The sequence below is a fragment of the Balaenoptera ricei genome, chromosome 16, assembly GCF_028023285.1.
Source record: "Balaenoptera ricei isolate mBalRic1 chromosome 16, mBalRic1.hap2, whole genome shotgun sequence".
Lineage (NCBI taxonomy): Eukaryota > Metazoa > Chordata > Mammalia > Artiodactyla > Balaenopteridae > Balaenoptera > Balaenoptera ricei.
Genome location: NC_082654.1, coordinates 121,262,641 through 121,278,868, shown reverse-complemented (window position 1 = coordinate 121,278,868; position 16,228 = coordinate 121,262,641). Strand labels below are relative to the sequence as shown.

General features: G+C 35.7%; 1 protein-coding gene across 9 annotated transcripts in view; it reads right to left on the bottom strand.

Moving 5' to 3' along the window:
• Positions 1 to 16,228, bottom strand: part of REEP3 (receptor accessory protein 3) — a 151,526-nt gene that overhangs the window by 54,292 nt on the left and 81,006 nt on the right. For 6 of the 9 annotated variants that reach the window (XM_059899601.1, XM_059899603.1, XM_059899602.1 and 3 more), the window contains 2 exons: positions 12,474 to 12,621; positions 4,573 to 4,727 (listed from right to left, as the gene is read on the bottom strand). In XM_059899601.1, the coding sequence (XP_059755584.1) occupies positions 4,573 to 4,727; positions 12,474 to 12,621 (303 nt within the window). Of the gene's footprint in view, positions 1 to 1,048; positions 3,888 to 4,572; positions 4,728 to 7,580; positions 8,040 to 12,473; positions 12,622 to 16,228 lie in introns of those variants that run through there. The other 3 variants (XM_059899606.1, XM_059899607.1, XM_059899610.1) reach the window with 3 other exon arrangements.

Genomic DNA, 16,228 nt, shown 5'->3' with positions numbered 1-16,228 from the left:
ATGCCTAATGTATACCCCACCCCTTTCCCCTTTGGTAATCGTAAGTTTGTTTTCTATGTCTCTGAGTCTGTTTCTGTTTTGTATATAGATTCATTTGTATTACTTTTTAGATCCCACATATGAGTGATATCGTATAGTATTTGTCTTTCTCGGACTCACTTCACTTAGTGTGATATTCTCTAGGTCCACCCATGTTGTTGCAAATGGCAATATTTCAAAGAATGTATATGATTTTTATAATTTGCTCTATGATTTGTATCTTAAGTGTGTACCTATGGTGTCTACTATGTAATCAAGAGACACTCAGTAATAAATAATATCATTTCATGGAACCTAACATATATATTCTGACACAGGAAAAAAATACAAGTTATCACTAATAAAGTGAGTTTATTTTATATTAAAGTTTTCACAAACCACATTTGTAAAATTACCGCCATACTAGGCCTAAAGATAACCTTTACAAAGGGATTAAAAATTGCAAAACTGCTTTCTCTTAACTACTAAAGTACATAGATTTAAAAGGTGTTAGAAGAGAAAACGTTAATTCATGGTCAATGTTTAAAGAGTTAAAATACATTATATCTGTAGAAAACTACTAGAAGATTAAATCTTAAAAACATTAAGAGAATAAATGCTGTACTTTCCTTTCAGAAAGCTTTACTCTTAAGTGATGTTTACTGAGAAACATACACTGCATACCATAATAACGATCTTTTCAAAATTTACATAACTGCTTTGCAAATGGATCAACTTAAACAGAAAAAACCATAGGAAATTGCTTTTCAATACATATTAACTTCTTATTTTTCCTGATAAAAGAAAATCAAAATAAAAATTTAGTTCATTCCAATTAAAAATACAAATTACTAATATTTAACAGTTGTATTATTTTTAATAACACAAAAGTTCAAGCATTCCATAGTATAAACTGTGTTACTTAAAAAGAAAGAAAGAAAAACATTTATCTAACCAATGTTTTACAGAAATTTGGAATATCTGCATACCATATAACACTGTAGAAATCTTTGGTGGTGACATATGGATTAAGTTCCCTGAAAACACTTTAATAATTTTGTTCCATCAATCTGTGTAGTCAAGTATTTATAACTGGTAATGCTGGCAGCCTCATTTTCTACCCAATTCCACATACATATAGGGAAGTGTGTGGAGGGAATCTTATGCAGGGTCTATGGGGGTTTACATAATTAATTCCTTAGCAATAAGGCTTATTTCTGGCCCATTTTTATACCAGAAAAAATATGGTGAACTAAAGAATAGATCAGTTGGTACTTCCAAACAAACCCTGGAAATAGTTAATATTATGAACAAGTTGAATGACTATATAATAAAATAAAACACCAGCTACAATTTCTGGATAAACTTTAACAGCTACCAAAACAGTGCCTTAAAGGCTCGTGCAGCATCCAATGCCCATCCGCCAAGTGGTAAGCAATGGGGGAAGCAAGGCACTGTGCTCTAGGGATTAACATACCTCTTTTAAAAGCATTAGACTTAAAAGCAGAAAAACAAAAAATGACCTGTTCCACCTTAAAAGAAACAAAAATATACGTTTATTATACAAAATTCAAAAGAAAGCATGCTAAAACACACATAAAAGAAAAGAAGCAAATTTTAAGAAATATAAGAAAAGGAAAGAAAGGAAATGACAGAACAGCAAAATGACATTGATTGTATATAAGGATATAACAAACACATCAGAAGACGCATTGTTAAGTGTAAAGAGATACAATTAAACAGAAGGACTTGCATTATCTCTTTGAAACTAGTGTTGTCCTCCATTAAACGTTTTGATTCTAGAAGTGTAGAGGGATAAATAATTCCTCCAACTTAGGACAGTATTCATGAGTTTACTATAATTAAAGAATAGGTTTAATACTGAAGTTAGACTTGAAGAAAAATACAGTGGTGCAAATCAGCCCCCAAAGGTAATGTTTTTGATACAAAGTCACTTACTTACATGACCTTGTCAGGCAATTTGAGATGACATTGCCTTTGTGTAGGAAAGATAAGCATGGCACAGGTAGCATTTACACTGGGAAGTCTAGTACTAGGCAAAATAAATAAAACTCTCTTCCAAGAGTTTATAACCAGAATTCATAGGAATTTTGAACACAAAGAGTCTTTCCAGAAACGAAGAGGCTAAAAATTGGTAAAGGTAAAATAGATGAAGATATTCATGGAATTAAACTTTGGGGGAAAATAAGCTCAATGAAGTTTTACTCGGTGGTACTTATCAAGAATGTGAGATAATCTATCAGACATTTTAAGACTTGTATCTAGAGAAATGTATGAATTATATTAAGGTACTCCTGAGTAAACATTCTGTTCTCTACCAACACTCTGAGTAGGTCCTGAATATACATTGCCAGGTGGCTCCATTTCTTAGAAGGTAGAAAGGTCAAAGATCTTACAAATCTCTCTCACTGCTTTTTCTTTTGGACAAACAGAAAAATCAAGTAAATTATCTGAACAAGTATAATCATACAAATTTGATTACTGATCACTAAAACCATCATCAGAAATATATTTAATTAAGAGTTCATAATGCATAGTTACCTATGCCACCTAAAAAACCTCAAAGTTCAGTAACTCAAATTCTCTTGGATTAAAAAAATGATATTTTTCTAAAATCTATTCTAATAACTTCTAATATGTAAGATTAACAACATTTGTACTTTGCATCGGCAGGTATCTTCAGGAAATTTTCTCAGCCAGAAGTGAAGTGATTCAAATGGTTCTAGTCAATGACAGATTTATAAATCAGCAGCTCGTATCAGTGCCAAGCTTGTGAATGGATTGGCTGTTGGTTAATTTCATGAATTAGAAGATACCTCAGTGCTATACTGGTCTCTGACTCCATTTCACAAAAGCTACCACTTTTAAAAGCTGAAAACATAACCAGTGTTAACAAAAACATGCTAAGTTCAACTACACTATAGAGCTAAATATGGGAAGCTGGTGAATTTTAAAATAACTTCTTATCTGTAAAGAAGATAAGTAAAAATAGTTAAAATTGAAAAATAAGCTCTGGTTTTTATTATTGAAATTAAATGAATATAACTAATGAAACCCACAGGAAAAGAGATGATGTAATTCAAGGCATAAATTTGACATGTCAGAATATGACAAATAACAATAAACACAGTGTTAATAAAACTTAAAATAAATGTACAGTTGTAAAATAAGTAAACAATTTTCAAGTGTGCAAAACTAGTCAGGAATGAAAGTGCTATGTAGATACCTGGTTTTCAAACATTTGCCTTGAAAACTTTCAGTTGATGGTGGAAAAACTAGAAAGTATTAAGAAAGTAAAAATTTGAAGCATATAAAGCATACTTTATCTTATATTATACCCTTGTTCTATCACTGCTAGATCAGAGGCCTATTTAATTACTATCCTCATGTGATACAGAGGATAGTAACAGAAATATAGGTAAACACAATACAATATCACAAAGTCTGGTATATCTTGAACCATAAAAAGACTCTTTTCAAGTATACTGTGGGTTTGTGTTTCACTTTACATCCCAGGCACTCAGTGTTCTGAAGAATGTGACAATAGATAACACAGTATTCTATTATTTCTGATATATCTATCTATCAATTTTTGCATAACTACCTTTAGTAGTCAAGATTTGGAAGTAATTGTTAAAGAAATAAAAACTATTTAAATAGATGAAAGTAAATCCTATCACCACCACAATTTAAAGAATTATTTTAATGTATAAATCCTGAATATATGATGTTAAAAAAAAAAAGTTGATGTATTAGCATAATTTGTCTTGGGATACTTGACATGTACATGACTAAAAGTAAACTTGTGGTCTCTTCTTCACTTTGTATTTCAGTGACCCATACCGCACCTGAAGAGAGAAATGTGTTATTATTATGACTTAGGTTTTGAAGTAAGACAGGACTTAATGGCTCACAATCACAGTAATAATTTTTTAACTTTTCTGATATAAAGAATCAATTATGCGCTAAGTGTGTACTCGAAAGACAGCACTACCTATATACTCCAAAATGTAGTTGGCATTATGTTGCATATATGCACAGATTATTATCACTAATAAAAAATGAAAACATTAACTGTTATTATTTATGCTTTGCTGGGTACATGTCAATGAACATTGCTCACAATAATCTGAGGTCATTCGCTGAAATCCTCCAATGCTTTCTGGGCACAAAGACAATACATTATTATGGATAGACTTTTACTATTTAATCCTTATTTAGAGTTGGTTCAAAACAAAACTACATACTTAATACTGTTAGCTGCCTTTTTTTTGCATGTACGTAGGGCTGGCACTGGGTACTCACATCAACCGTATGATTTTGCTATGTGAGAATACCATTTTCTACTTATAGTGGAAGACTAGGAATTTGCCATTTTCTAAATTTCCAGAGATCCTAATCCATCTGATCTGAATAAAGAATTTTAAATATAGCCGGTGCTCTATTATTCCAATCCTTCATTTACGGATACCCTAAATGATAATGCAGCAGGGAAATCCCTGAATAGTAATCATTGGGAAAACAACTCTATACCTGACTAACCTCTTTTCGGCCTTTCACGGTTTTCACAGATTTCATGCTTTGTGATCTTCGTAGCCCTCTGTGTGTTAACATCTCATCATCTGAATATGGCCCATCCGCTTCTTCATCTGTTTTCCCATCTCCATCTCTCAGTGGAATTCCATCACCTAGACGAGTTGTCAAAACCAGCATGTTTTGGTAAAAGGATGCCAGTCAGCACTGCCTCTTCACCCTGTCTACTCTCGGTTCTCTGCATGGTCTGCATTTGCCAGCTTGCTCTTCTCCCTGTCTCATCTGGAAGGCGTTCCCTGACCTTTACCATCAATCTTTGCCCCTTGCACTATTCTAGAGGAGGCTCATAACGCATTTCTTCCAGGAAGTTTTCCCTGGCCATTCCTATTTTCACTATGCATTTTTCAGAATAATTAAAAATACTTTATTTTTTAGTAGGTTAACACGGCTGTCTTGTTCAAAAATCAAAGAATATAAATCGATACACAGTGAAAAGTCTCTTCCTGCCCTTTCTCCTTTTTGTGATCTCTTTTTTTAAAAAAAAAAAATTTATTTATTTATTTGGCTGCACCAGGTCTTAGTTGCAGCATGCAGGATCTTTAGTTGTGGCATGTGGGATCTAGTTCCCTGACCAGGGATCGAAACAGGGCCCCTGCATTGGTAGCAGAGTCTTAACCACTGGACCACCTGGGAAGTCCCCTTTTTGTGAATTCTAAGCAACCTAAGCAACAGTGTGTTTTGGTCTGTTATTTGTACCTTTGACTTTAATTAGGGACTCAGGGTCCTTCTCACCCCCCCAACGTGTCAAACCTTTTGTCAAGACCAGAAATGGTATAGTGAACTTAAGGAGTCATATAAGACCCAAAGGGGATAGAACTTCGGTCAAGATAATTCACTGGGGGCAGGTGATGGAGAAGTTAAACCAACACTGTTGCAGCTGCTAAGATAAAACCCAGCCAGACAGGGTACAGTAATTAGAAACATCACAGGCTATGATGACTGATGTTAGTCAAAGAAAATAGCCAGCATCAGGAGGGTCAGTGAGAGATGGATCGTGTGGGTGTGCTAACAGGCTGCTATGTGTAGCAACGAAGACTTAACATTGGCCAATATGCAAACATCCAGTCAGGCTGGTTACTGTCAGGAAATCTGAGAGCACCCTGAGGCTGGGATTCAGGGACAAGAACACTCCCATTCCTGAAGCAGTGGTTCTCAAACTTTATTAGAGTTTATTAGCACAAACTTATTGGCACATATTAGAGTCATCTGGAGAATTTACTGATACACACATTGCTGGGCCCGGGGTGGGGCTGAGAATCTACAGTCCTAGCAAGTTCCCAGGTGATGCTTATGCTACTGGTCCCGGGCCCACACTTTGAGAACTACTGCCTGGATGGCGAAAGAGAGGGGCTCAAGTCTAAGGCAACTGGAGTACTACGTAGGTTATAAAGACAGGGGTGAGGGACTTCCCTGGCAGTCCAGTGGTTAGGACTCTGTGTTTTCACTGCCGAGGGCCCGGGTTCCATCCCTGGCTGGGGAACTAAGATCCCATAAGCTGCAGGGAGCGGCCAAAAAAAAAGACAGGGGTGAGGTTACAAGGCCCCATTATATTTCAAATTCTCCTCCAATAAAGGTAAGGAGCATAGATACCTTCTTCAGATGAGAAAAAAGTAGCAGGTTTTCCAGGCTCAGGAGGGGGCAAGAGATGGACTTCTTGCATGTGAAGAAAAGTATACTGAATAATTGTTTATTAATCTGCTCTCATAGGACATGAATAACTTGAGCATCACTAAGCAAACCATGAAGAGTTATAATTAAGCTTCTTCGTCTCTGATGGGAACATACTGTATAGCACAGGGAACTCTACCTAATACACTGTGGTAACCTAAATTGGAGGGAAGTCCAAAAGGGAGGGGATATCTGTATGTGTATAGCTGATTCATTTTGATTTTGTTGTGCAGTGGAGGCTAACATAACACTGTAAAGCAACCATACTCCAATAAAAATTAATTAAAAAAAAAAAGCTTCCTGGTCTCATAATAAGATAAACATCTTTAATTATATATTAAGGAAGTACAATTTTATGCTGCCAGACTTCTAGGCTAGAAATCAGGAAGGATTTGGAAGTAGAATCAGTCATTACATAGGCCAAGATCCTTTGCTTTCCTGCAGCAGTCAGAGGAAGTTTGTTCTAGGTAGACATGACAGCATGTGCAAAGGCCCCGGGGCATTGGGAAGCATAACTATGTGGAAGAGCTGTGAGGAGGTCAGTGTGGCCAGGGGAGGGAATGGGGTCAGTAGTCCTGGGAAAACCCTCTCGGTGCAATATTAAGTGGAAAAAAGTGTATGTATAGAAACAAAGTGTTGAAAAACATAAAAATGAAACCATTATATCTGTTGGAAGTGGGCTTTTAAGTGATTTTAAATTTCTTAATTTTTCCTTTTTTAAAAAAAGTTGCCAAATTTTTATTTAAAAAATTGTATTACTTCTATAAATGGGGAATATAAACCAGAAAAAATATTTTTAGATTGCCATTTGTAGATTTTTCTCTATTGCTGTTGCTTATATAATACACCTAATCCCAATATAATAAAACTAAGGTAAAACATAGAATAAAGAATCAAGGAAAGAACCAGAAAGGAAGCGACTGTGATCAAAAAGTTCTCTAAGGCCACAGATGAAGCATAAGGCTACATTTCAACAAAGACGGCCCTTGCTATTTTAATTGCCTCTCACTTTATGTGATTAGGAATTGGAATTACACTCAAAACAATAATTATATATACATCTTATTCTTTGTTTCCTAATTTCAACTAAAAAAAAAAATCTTAGTTTTCTAAATATTGTTTCAGGAAAAGTGATGGATTGATTTGTTATTCCACAAGTATTGATATTTGAAAAATATTACTACGTGTGAGGCAGTGTACTAAATTATGGGGGATACTATGTTGAAAAACACACAACTGTCTTTTTCTACCCTAAGAAATATATAGTCCAGTAGAGGAGACAGAGTCTAGTGGGCATGACAATACTGTAATAAATGCTGTAAATAGAAGACAAGGACAAGGTGCTACGGGAGCACACAGTAGGGGGAAGTGGGTGGTAAGAGAAGACTTCTTGTAGGAGGTGGTGGCCAAGCCGAATCCTGAAAGACTCATGATTCTATACACCGAGCACATGAAGGAGTGGGATGCCAAGGCTGGGAGCTAATATACCAAACGCTATTGAGCTTGGGCTTCAGAGAACAAGGGGGAGGGGGCATTGAAGCATTTTTTTTTTTTTTTTTTTTGAAGCATTTTAATCGGAGGGTGACATGATTAGATTTTGGTTCTCTAAAAGAGTCTTCTTGTACTTTGGAGAATGAATCAGAAGTGGATGAGACTGGAAGCAGGGAGGTTACTGCAGTACCACAGGCCAGAAATGATAAGAGTCCAGGGATTGAGGAGACAGTAGCCAAATTTGGGATCTGTTAGGAGATGAAGTCGACAAGCTTAATTTAGCAAGTTATTAAACTAAACTGCATCAAAAAGAGAGGAGTCAAGTCAAATATCTTCAATAAAATATTCATTTTCTATTCCACTTAAAAACCTGAAAATGAGTATATGAAAATTCTGCTGTGAGTGGTGGAAACAGTATTAATCAAAGTTGTCCGAGGATTTTAAAGACTTCGGAAGAGGGGGAGACCCGAGATTACGAGAAAAGCCCGAATCTGGATGCCCTATCTGAACAGGAGCCCGGCGAGTTGGCTGAATGGTTTGCAGGTCCTCCAAGCCCAGACAAGGGGAAGCTGGTGGGGTGCTGCTGGCGCCGACAAAGGTGATGCCAAGGTCGGCTGCTTTCCATCATCAGTCTAGACTGGGCAAAATCCTCAAAATGGGGCTGTCCACGCACATTCCTGAGGAGGAGTGACTGAGGACCTAAGAATGAAGAGTCTCTGTTGCCGGGGGCCCTGAGGCCTAAGGCTGCAGCTGTTCGGCCACCTTTGGCCCAGAGCTCTGTTACCATTTTAGGAAAAGTAGCAGATGCTTTTGCAAACTGACCTGGTTTTATTCATAGCTCCTACATCTTAGAATTGGTATATTTTAAGTCCCTCCCTCCCCCCTTATAATAATAATAGCCAATACTGATCCAGTACTTAGCGTGGACCAGGCACTGTTCTAAGCAGTTTCCATGTATTAATGTAAGTGCAGAATCATGGAAAGTTGACTTGGAAGGGGCCTTAGTTATCGTGGTGGAAGGGGTCCTGGATCCATGTGAGGAGAAATGAGTACTTGGCCACTTAACAGCTGTTAAGACCTTGAGTGAGTCTTGCCTCTCTGGGTCTCAGTTTTCCTATCTGGTAAGGTGTTGAGGCGGATGGGAGGTGAATACGTTTCTACGTGAATGCCAACTCTGAGCCAGTTGAGCTGACTGGGGCACTGTGTTGAGAGGGATTCTGAGCCAGGGTGGGAAGTGCCACAATCCATTAGCAATGGTTGCCATGGGCACAGGAGCAGAGAGGAGGCATGTCACTTATTTGCCATCTTTGACTAAAGCATCTCTAAGGTCACCCCTGCCAAATTGTTTGAATTCATTGTTCCAGCCCAAGTGTCTCACTAAGTGCAGTCTCTTTATAAAGTAAAAAAAGAGTAAGAATTAGGTTAGGAACCCTGGATACTTCATTTCTGTCCTTGAGTATGTGGTCTTTGACAAGTAATTTAATCTCCTTAAATCTCAGTTTATTCATCTACAAAATAAAGATAAAAATATTTAACCTGCATAGTCATCTTAAGGATTAAATAAATATGTAAAGCATCAAAAACAAGACAAAACAGAAATCTCTTTATGTGCTGGTATATTGAAACTGAATATTGAACCACTTTTAACTAATATGGTAGCAGCAGGTTCTTTGCAGAAAAAATATTTCCACTTATCAGAATGTGGTGTTCTTTCTAAGGAAGTGAACATCATGTTCAAGGTGTCTATTTTCTTACAAAAAAGCATTTGGAGGGGGCTCTTTTTCCCACAGTGACAGCATGCGGACTTGAGTAACTTCATCGAAGCAAGACTTCTCTCAATCAGCTAACCTCAAACCGCTCATAGCAAGCCATTACTAGTTTTCAAAAGGGAACCACTTTTCCAAATATTTGAATTTGCTTGTGTTCTGAGCTAACTGTACTGATTACATGAACTATTAGTAAACAGACTTTGCAATATAAATATACTTCCCACACTAAAAAATGTACCAACTTGCTTTTCTTGGGGAAGTTTGGAAGTAAATAAAATAGAAAAAAATTCATGATGTAAAAAAAGAATACCTTAATTGTTTTCAAAACAAGAAGTAGGTTTGTTTTATTTCTGATTTTACGGGTAACAGGTTGATTAAAAAAAAAAATCACTAAAAACCCACAACTCAGAGGTAAATGCTGCTAACATTTTAGTTAGCAGCATTTAGACTCTCTTCCAGACTCTCCTCTATGTACATTTATCTGAAAAATAACTTTACGTATATTAATCCATTTCATCGTCTATCTATTGTGCCTCTATGGTATAGGATCATAACACACACATTGTTTCACTGTTATTGTTCCCCCCGCTCCCAATCTGGATTTGTTTTCATGTCAATACGTATAAACTGACATTATTATTTTTCACGGCTAATAGCCACCTTTTTGTTTAACCATTTCTCTTAGGAATTTGGTTTGTTCCAATATTTTGTTACTATAAACAACAACAAGACGAACATTCATACATCTTTGTACCTATATCTTTGAACACTTGTCTGATTATTTCCTTATGACATGTTCTTAGAAGTTTCTTGCTGAGTTAAAAAGAATACATTTTGATAATTCTTGCCAGGCTGTCATCAAAAACAATTATTCTACTTTAAACTCTCATAAAAAGTGTATGAGAGTGTTTGTTTCCCAACTTTCTTGTTCTTTTAATTTCATGGTTTAAAATTTAACAGAAGAACTAATTAACACCTCACTATCCTAAAATATTTTAGTCACACCATTTTAAATTTAATAGATGGATACCATAAAAACAGTGTCATGGATTTTCAAATTTATAATCCTGGTTTTATTTAAATAATTGGAATATAATTCTTAACCAATTCTAAGGTATAATCATGAATAAACTGCTGATAAAGGGCTCAGATTACTGGTCCAAATCAGCAAAATATATATAGCAGTCCCCATAAACAAAATCAGTATACCTAATTTTTAAAATGCATATTAAGAAAAAGCCTATTAGGGACTACTTTTACATTATTAAAGTATTAAGGATGATGGTTCAAGGTTCAAAGTTTCCTCACTCTTAAAGGCATCAGTACCTTAATCAATGGCCAATACTTAATTACTACCTCTTAGATAAGCCACCAGCTTTTTAAAGTTATTCATTCTGGGGAGAACTTAGAACAAAGTTCACTATTTTTCCTTTATAAGAAGGGACTGTTCTTTTCTTTCTTTCATTTTTTAAATTAATTCATTCATTTATTTTTGGCTGCGTTGGGTCTTCGTTGATGCACGCGGGCTTTCTCTAGTTGTGGTGAGCGGGGGCTAGTCTTCATTGTGGTGCGTGGGCTTCTCATTGCAGTGGCTGCTCTTGTTGCGAAGCACGGGCTCTAGGAACACAGGCTTCAGTAGTTGTGGCACACGGGCTCAGTAGTTGTGGCTCACAGGCTGCAGAGCGCAGACCCTGTAGTTGTGGCACACGGGATTAGTTGCTCCGCGGCATGTGGGATCTTCCCGGACCAGGGATCGAACACGTGTCCGCTGCATTGGCAGGCAGATTCTTAACCACTGTGCCACCACGGAAGTCCCTCTTTCTTTTTTTTTTTTTTTAACATCTTTATTGGAGTATAATTGGTTTACAATGGTGTGTTAGTTGCTGCTGTATAACAAAGTGAATCAGCTATACGTATACATATATCCCCATATTCCCTCCCTCTTGTGTCTCCCTCCCACCCTCCCAGGTGGTCACAAAGCACCAAGCTGATCTCCCTGTGCTATGCAGCTGCTTCCCACTAGCTATCTATTTTACATTTGGTAGTGTATATATGTCAATGCTACTCTCTCACTTCGGGACTGCTCTTTTCAAATTGGTTTTAATTATAAAGGATGATTTTCAGTCTCCCTCAGAAGAAAACTTCTACTTAAAAAAAAAAAAAAAAGATCAAGTAGCCCTGTACCTTATGGACCTAATAATACTTTAAAAAGAAATATCCTGAAGATCTTAGTTCTCAGTTGGGCCTTGAACTACAACTTTCTTATATGCGAAAAAAATGACTAAGGGACTATGTATTTTTGTTTATGTGTATGTTTCTAAGATCACAAAAATTTACTAAAATTTTAGAATGTATCAACTATGACATGCTTATAATTTACATTAGAACAAGTTAGTTCTTAGTCTACAAGTCATGATTTCAACATATTTTTCCATTGGAGTAATCCTATTTTCAAACCTGTCATCTTTTGTCACCTGCTTAAAACTTTTTATCTTATAAGTCAGTATCCTTCTTTGTTCACAGCACTTACATTAAAGAGGGTTTAATTATAAAACTCAGATGCCACTACGTAGTTTGAGTAGCAAGAGTAGAGATCACAGGTCAGAACTAGCGCTGGTGGTAGTGGGTAACCACATCCACTGCTCCTAAAAAATTCATGGCAGCACAAGGCGCTACTGCTACTTTCTTACCTGGATTATCTCCAGAGTCAACAAAAAGCAAGCACTAACCTTATTTAGAGAAAATTTAGAGGAGGAGACCTACATACAGTTAAGTGTGAAGCTCAAGAATATAAGCTTAAAAATAAATGTTGTTTACCCAAATTCAGGTAGCGACCAGGTATTATTTTAGTACCCATCTTGACTCAAGATCCCAATTATGAAAGAACAATACATTAAAACAAAACAAGCACACCTGGTGATTCACCGGAGGCTGGTTTACTTTTCTTTTTTGTTTCTGGGAGAGGTTGGTATGCTCTTTGTCCCACAGGCTCATCACCTTGGATAGCTGTTAGATCATGCATACTGAAACTTCGTAAACGTTCAGTTATTGCTCCTTGGCTCTATTTAACAAAGAAGTGATAGATCCAAGAAAAGAAATGCACTTTAAAATACTTAATATGTTTCCATTTAACTTTCCTCCAACATTTTATCATGAAGCTTATTCATTTTAAAATGAAACATTCAGAAAAGTTGAAAGAATTCTACAGTGGATACCCATATATCGTTTATATTTTGCTATATCTGCTTTACCACAATATTTACCATCTATCCATCCATCAATCAATTTTTAATGCATTTCAGAGCAAGTTGTAGACATCAGTGCATTCCACTCCCAAACATTTCAGCTTTAAATTTAATTCAAGGATGTAAAAAAATGTATAATGAGCTTATCCTCTCTGTAAACATCAACCATAATATTTCTCTCTCCTAAAAGTAGCACTTTGAGGCTTACGTTTATGATTCAGAAGAACTTTTTAAAGTAAAAGAGATGCTGTTTTAAAGCTAAGTCAGGAATGGTAATGGCTCTACCTAGAACACAGTAAAAAAAATTTGAGAGCCAAAGAATCTTGAGTATGAAACGATATTCAGTTAATGAATTCACCATCTGGCAAAGCATACCTACTAATACACACAATTTGACAATATGGTAGACATTAGGCACAAGTGGGTATTTAAATTTAACTAAAATTAAATAAATTAAAAAATTCAGCTCCCTAATTGCACTCGCTACATTTCAAATGCTCAATAGCCACATGTGGCTAGTGGCTATTGTATTGGACAGTGCAGATACAGGACATTCCCATTACTGCAGAAAGTTCAATGCTTTTCATCACTGCACAGCTTTGAAAGGGACATTCCTGAACTGCTCAGACATAACTACATTTCCCCTCAAAGTATAAAGTTTTGTAAAGAGAAAAAAATAATTTCTAAATTTACCCACTTGAAAATTTGCATAGCATACAGATGACTCATTTCTTATTTATAGCTGGATTAAAAGTATTCTTCTAAAGGTTTTTTTTACACTTATTATTTCTTCTTCTCACACATGTGAATTTATGATTGCCTCTAGTTATAATGTAACTGTAGAAACTCATCCATAATGGTTCATCTCTAAATTTCAAAGCCTAAGGCACTACAAACATTCCAACATTACTGCTAACATGTATTTTACACTGAAGAAAAAGGTCTTGTTTCATGAGTCTTGATTTAGATACTCCGAGTGAGTGATATCCTATTATGTCAAACCCAAACACCATTTTCACACCCCACTTAAGCTTTGTAATTTCTACCATATTTTTTGAATTATGAAAAAGAATTATTAAAGGGTCTATATCCTCAATAAAAATAATTGGATTCCACACATGTTTAAACATTCTTGACAAGGTTTAATTCATTATACTCTCTTTTTATCAGATACCATTTGCTTCTTAAGTAGAGGATGACAGAAGACTTCAGACACACACTAAAAGGAAGTGACCAGTGCTCATCTGAAAGAGATGCCTTGTTTTCTCAGAACTGTCATTTTCTCTATTCCTACCTTTGTATTTCTGTGCCCTCTCTCAGCAATTCTTGACTGTTTGCCTATTGCCAAATGAATGATAATATACGTCCATGATACCCTCTACTGTAACTCCCAAACCCTCCCACTCAAGAAAGTACATCTCAGCATGCAAATGAGTCAAAGTGCCATTGAATCAGTCTAGCTTTATAGCACCCACAAACTTTGGTATCTTTAATGATTATAATCAACTAATTACTTAGGGCATATCTCACAAATGAACTCACAAATTAATGTTAGTTCTATTGCTGTACTTTATATATTTTGCCTCCAGAGCAAGATTTTAAGAAACTAGAGAGGGACAAATCTTAGGCTTCTTCTGTTCTCTGAGTGCACGTGGTATGGGACTGATATTGAGTGTGTAATAAGTAAACTAAATACTCTTTTTATGCCTCTTCTTTTTCATTACTCTTGACTGTTGGAAACTTCTCCATAGGTTGCAGCATGTTTTAATGTAAACACTGGAGTTTATATAGAGAGTTTCAGCACCAAACTACAGGTACAATCATGGGTATCTACATGGGTAGATTATATCACCCACTAGGAGTCTGCTTCAGGTTTACATTAAAGGTGAGCAAGGACCAACCCTGAGGTATCTGGGTGATCTATATACAGTATGGATTTTAATGTAGCTCTTGAGTAACCAACCCTCTAGCCCCAAGTATTATCAATCCCCCCAAAAGGCCAGGTACTGTAGACAAAAGCAAAAAGGGGCTGTACCCTCCTTGAGGACCAACGGCACTTCAACAGCCATTATCACTTTGAAAAATCATTTTTTTCCACTGTATATTTTCTAATGGGTCCAGAAGAGAAATAATATGGGGAGAGAAATATTGCACTATTGTGAACTTCAAAAATATTACATAAATTATAAGTATCCAATGTGACCACTTTAAAGGAGAGGTGTCATTATAAAATAATTGCAGCTAAAGGCAGACCTATTCCCTCTAATTTTTATATATTCAGCACAAAAAGTCCATTAATAAGGGAATTATGTTTGCAATAAAATGTTAAGTGGAAATACCTACCCTCCACCTCAGAATTCTAAATCATGCAAAATATGGGCACAAGTATGCAGTATGGTTATAGTTAGGGAAAAATATTAAAAAATGAAAACAGTGTGATGTTTAGGCAGATGAGTGATTTTTTTCTGTTTTTCAAAAATTTCTTTATATTACAAAATTAGTCATAGATAGTATAGTGAAGTTTTAATTGTAACATAGTATACTATAAGAATTTCTGATCCATTTCTTGATCATTTTTCCAGTATCTAAATCACTTACTCCCATAAATAAAAGAAAAACTGTTTCTACATTTTGAGGGCATAAACAGGGAATTATAGTCACTTGTCAATAACAATACAAAAGATATTGAGATTTTGTTTAAATTAATAATGCCTTTTCAGAAACCATGGAGGACAGCACTGGGATGCCATATTCAAAGTTTTGAGAGAAAAAAAGTTTCAAATGTGTATTGACTATCCAGCAAAACTGTCCTTTAAAGAACAAATTCAGACATACAAAGATTTTTAAAAACTAAGAATTTGTCACTAGCAGCCCTCCCCTATAACAAATACTAAAGGAAGTCATTCCAGCTGAAAGGAAAGGATACTGGACAGTAAATATAATAGAACCCATGTGAACAAATAAAGAGCACTGTAAGGTCATTAAATAGGGAAATATAAAAGAAAATTTTAAAAATGCTTTGTTTATTTTCTTCCATTTGGTTTATACAATATTAAGCTAAAAAGTATTAAAAAAATGAAGACAGGTTCTAGTCTGAGGAGGAAAATACGTGTGGAAAGAGCAGTCTTAGTCAATAAGTTGGAAGGGCGTTACCATCCACAAGGTAATTCTATATCCCAGTATTTTAGATCCTATTCTCTACAGAATTGTATGTACACTGTCTGTTAAAATTGGTTCTAAAAATCAAAGAGAAGGTAACAGAAAGATAATGATGAGAAAGCAAAAGTCAAAGTGATTAAAAAGCATTCTGTAGAATATTTCACATCATTAGCAGAAGTGTTCCTGCCTTCAGGTAACTCTGAGTTCTCGGGTTTGAATTTGGATGAGCCCAGAACATCCATTTAAGAAACTAAGAACACTGTA